The sequence below is a fragment of the Centruroides sculpturatus genome, unplaced genomic scaffold (assembly GCF_000671375.1).
Source record: "Centruroides sculpturatus isolate CEXI.00-Female unplaced genomic scaffold, Cexi_2.0 scaffold11, whole genome shotgun sequence".
NCBI classification, from domain to species: Eukaryota; Metazoa; Arthropoda; class Arachnida; order Scorpiones; family Buthidae; genus Centruroides; species Centruroides sculpturatus.
The window spans coordinates 1124309-1128351 of NW_019384501.1; the positions used below are offsets into that span (position 1 = coordinate 1124309).

Consider the following 4043-nt stretch of genomic DNA (forward strand, 5'->3'; position numbering starts at 1 on the left):
AATCTTACAATCATCCTCCCGACGAAGTAAGCTCGCGATCACTCGCGATCATACATGGAAAAATTCAAATTGCGAGTAGCAGAAAATTTAGCAAATTTTTTAAACAAATACAGGGTGTTTCTTTTTTAACTGATACTACTCTGAGACGTCTGTAGAGCAATCTAACAACCGGACTGTCGCCAAATTTGGGAGTGTTACTAAGAACGACATGGGAAAGAGATCCCGCGAAGAAAAAAGTAGTACCTAAATTCGCCAGTAGGGATGGATTTGGCGCTGCTGTAGCGAGATAGCTAAGAATTTGCATAACGCGCTGGTAACACCTCAAAACCCAAATTCACAATGACGTAGTCGACAGCAGCGCCACCTAATTTGAGCTGAAAAGACAAGGACAAAAGTCCGAAGCGCATTCCAGATTTCGGCAGAGTTTAACATGCGTCTTTCGTTACCTGAGCGCGAGTTGCTTATGAAACTTTATTATCTTAACCAATCGAGCGCACCGGGCGCTCTTCATGAGTTTAGAACCCGTAACAACCTACGCCGAGGTCCTCTATCAATTAATGCATTGAAAGACTTGATAAAAAATTTGAAGAAACAGGATCCTTAGAAATTCGGCTGGGAGAGGGCAAAAACCGGTGTCTGCGTAAACAGTTAGTGATGTTGCGATTGCACTCGTTGAAGGTTCTAACCCCTGGATCTAACCCCATGTGACTTTTTCAAACTGTGGGATTATTTAAAGTCCAAGGTCTATTTTGGTGGTGTCTCCAACTCGATGACCTCGAAGGACAACATTTCTCGAACTGTGATGAACATTTCTGCGGACATGTTACGACGTTTGGCCGTAGAGAACACGGAGTTCAGGATGCAATGTGTTGTCCAGCAGGACGGTGGTCATATTGAAGGAGGGAGAAGATTATTTGCTGGCTAATTAAACTGCACTAAAACCTCTGTCTGATTATTCATTCGTGTGTTTGTTAATTGTAACTGGGTTTTATACAAATTCTTAGCTGTTTCGCTACAACAGCGCCAAATCCACCTCTATCGGCGAATTTAGGTACTATTTTATTTCCTTCGCGGAATCTCTTTCCTGTGTCGTCCTTTGTCACTCTCCCAAATTTGGCAACAGTCCGGCCGTTAGATTGCTCTACAAATGTCTCCGAGTATCATCAGTTTAAACAAAACACCCTGTACAATGACATTGCTTACATTAAATTCAAAATGTAAATTTTATGATGATGTTTATAACTAGTTTCCTGAATTAACACTTTTCTAGTAGTGCACATGTACAAACTTATCGGTGACTACTTTTAAAATCTACTTAATATCTTATTAACAAATATTTCTAAAAATGTTACATCTCCTCCCGGTCTCCCCTACACCTCTGATCTTTACATTTGACTGTGGTAAAGAAAAATTCGATAATTTGCTATATCAACTGAGCAATTCGATTGAGAGTCATTCCGACAAGGAATTCGGCAAGGAAACAAGAAAATGATAAGTCGTAACCTACAATAAGCACAGTAAATGGGCCAAACAAGTCTTGTAGAGACAAAGGTCTCCAATCATTCGACGATTTTAGTTTTGATTCGACAAAAGTATTGCCAGAGAATTCAATATTGACTCCAGTTTCGAACAATCTTCTGAGTCTAAAGATTAATTAATTATTAAATAAGATTAGTGCTTCTATTGATACGTAAAGAGAAATGTTAAAGTGTACTTACAATTTGTCGATTTTATTTTTATGCGGAAATCCTTTTCTCATCATAAGTACCACATTACTTGTGGAAAGAACGTCATCGGATACGAAATATTCGTCGTCGGAACCCATGGTGAGGAATTTTATTAAATCTGGTGAATTGATAATCGCCACTTTTCTTGTTTTTCCAAATATTTTAATATACATTTTGAATATTTCGGCATATACTGCATTGGCTTCCAGGCCTTCCGCATTTCTAAATTTAATATACAAATTTGTATATTTTTCTTTTATTTCAGCATCTTCTTTTAGTTGATTACTCAAAAACTGTCGACACGAATTAAAATGTTTGGCCAAGGTTCTGATGTATCCGATTTTCGATTTCTGTAAAGATTTCAATTCCTATTTCAAGTGATAAAGTAAATTTTTAATAAGTGTAAAACTTGTTATTGATTTATTGATTGATTGATTAATCTAAATATATAAAATTACTTGTCCTGACTGACTGAGTCACTGATTCATCATCGCCCAGAGCAAACTGCTGAACATAAAGAGGTGAAATTTGGTACACAGTTAGGGTATGTCATGAAAACGGACACTAAGAAGGGAATTTTCGAAATTCCTCGCTTGGGGGAAAGAGAGAGCATTAAGGCTTAACCAAAAAAAAACGGCTTTTACTGTACTATTTTAGAGGCGATTTTTTGTTTTCAACAACGTTTTGTCTTCATCGAGTACTTAGGTGTATTAAATTGATAACATTTCACACATTGTTATAAGTATTTTTTATATATTTCGATTTTTTAACCAAATGTTCGAACCGTTTTAAATTCGAATTTGTTATTGCATATTGTTTCGATTACAGAACGATTGTAAACGTTGCAGAAAATTGATCAAATTGAAAACAGTTGGTTTGATTCTCGCCAATTCTCGTCATTCTCGGCGGTAGGTGTTATACTGTATAACAATTACTATGGTTGTTGAAATACTGAATATAAATGGGGTTTGCTTGCAAAATCCTCGCTGGCAAAGCCGCGGGTAACAGCTAGTTTACTTATAAAACTATATGACTCGATACATCGGTATATTTTTAATATATGTAATTACGTGAGTAAATATTACAATCGATTGTTGTGGAAAAATAATTTTAAAAACTTACTTCGGCTTTCATAACATCGTTGAGGTAGGAATAAGTCTTTGGCATATGACGAATCATATTAAGTCTGGACATGGATTCGATTACCAATACAAACACCTGAGGTTTAAAAATACCCTTCTGGTCAGTCAATCGAATTCCTGATTTTCTGGGAATGTACGCGTGATAATTCCTGTATACGACTTTGTCTCTGTAGCTACAGGTCACGGCCACAAACTCTCTTCCGTTTATGATTTTCTCGGAGGCATTCAGGACTTTTCTCGGATCGTAAATGACGTGATCGTCGTCGTTGGGCTTCCTCCTGAAAGTGGAATATCGGCAATCCAGCAGATTCTCGTCTATGCGATGAGCGGCCATGGCGGATCGATTCAGACGAAGAACCCCTTCGTAGTCTACGTAGGTCAATTCCGGTTGGACGAATTTACATTTCAGGGGATCTTTTTTGACGACGTATCGCATCACCGAATCGTCGAATGCATTTGGCGTGGGAATCTGGCACGAAGCGGAGGAGGCCATACTTTGAAGAGTGACGTAGTGAGTGTGAAAAAATTGCCATTCCACTATATGTATGTAGGCGGGCCACAGTAGTACAGTGAATACCACAAATATGGTCAACATCAGGATGAATCGTAAAGGAGATNTACGCGGTAAGTCACAAACACCAACAAACAAAATGGAAGTTTTGGTTAGAAATAAATACTTTTTCTTGCCGTATATCTAATAATAGACAGATGTCATCGTCTCTCCAGATGTCTTTTTTATTTTTCTGTCGATAGCCGGACACGTGTTAAGCAGCCATCTTGTATTTCCTCGCGCGCATGGGATTGTGGGATCTCTCTTATGACTGGATCTAGTTTCAAGAACTCTCTCCAGTCGATCGCGATATAGCCTCGTTTCAGTCGAGATTGAAACGGTCGAGAGCGTTCGCACCACGGAACTCTCTCCGACCTTAGTCACAATCTAGATCGAAATGCTCGGTGCGAACGGGGTATAACAGTACGAATTACAACGATTTGAAAAAGAATGAATCAGTCTGTTATCCGGTAATCGAGATCCTATCGTTAACTTGACAAACCGGAAGTTCCACCATGATTATTGTTCGGAATGAAGATAATTTTCTTCTGGAACAACTATAAACACGAAATAAGTAAGAAAGTGTCTAATAAATAGATAATTAGTAGACACCGGATAATGTAT

General features: G+C 38.2%; 1 protein-coding gene across 1 annotated transcript; it reads right to left on the bottom strand.

Annotated features, from left to right (window-relative positions):
* Positions 1–1153: 1153 nt before the first annotated feature.
* Positions 1154–3362, bottom strand: LOC111622100. The gene is made up of 3 exons (XM_023364416.1): positions 2850–3362; positions 1719–2095; positions 1154–1643 (listed from the first exon to the last, which is right to left on the bottom strand). The coding sequence occupies exons 1-3, from the start codon at positions 3360–3362 to the stop codon at positions 1424–1426; spliced, it is 1110 nt and encodes a 369-aa protein (XP_023220184.1). The 3' UTR covers positions 1154–1423.
* Positions 3363–4043: the final 681 nt, after the last annotated feature.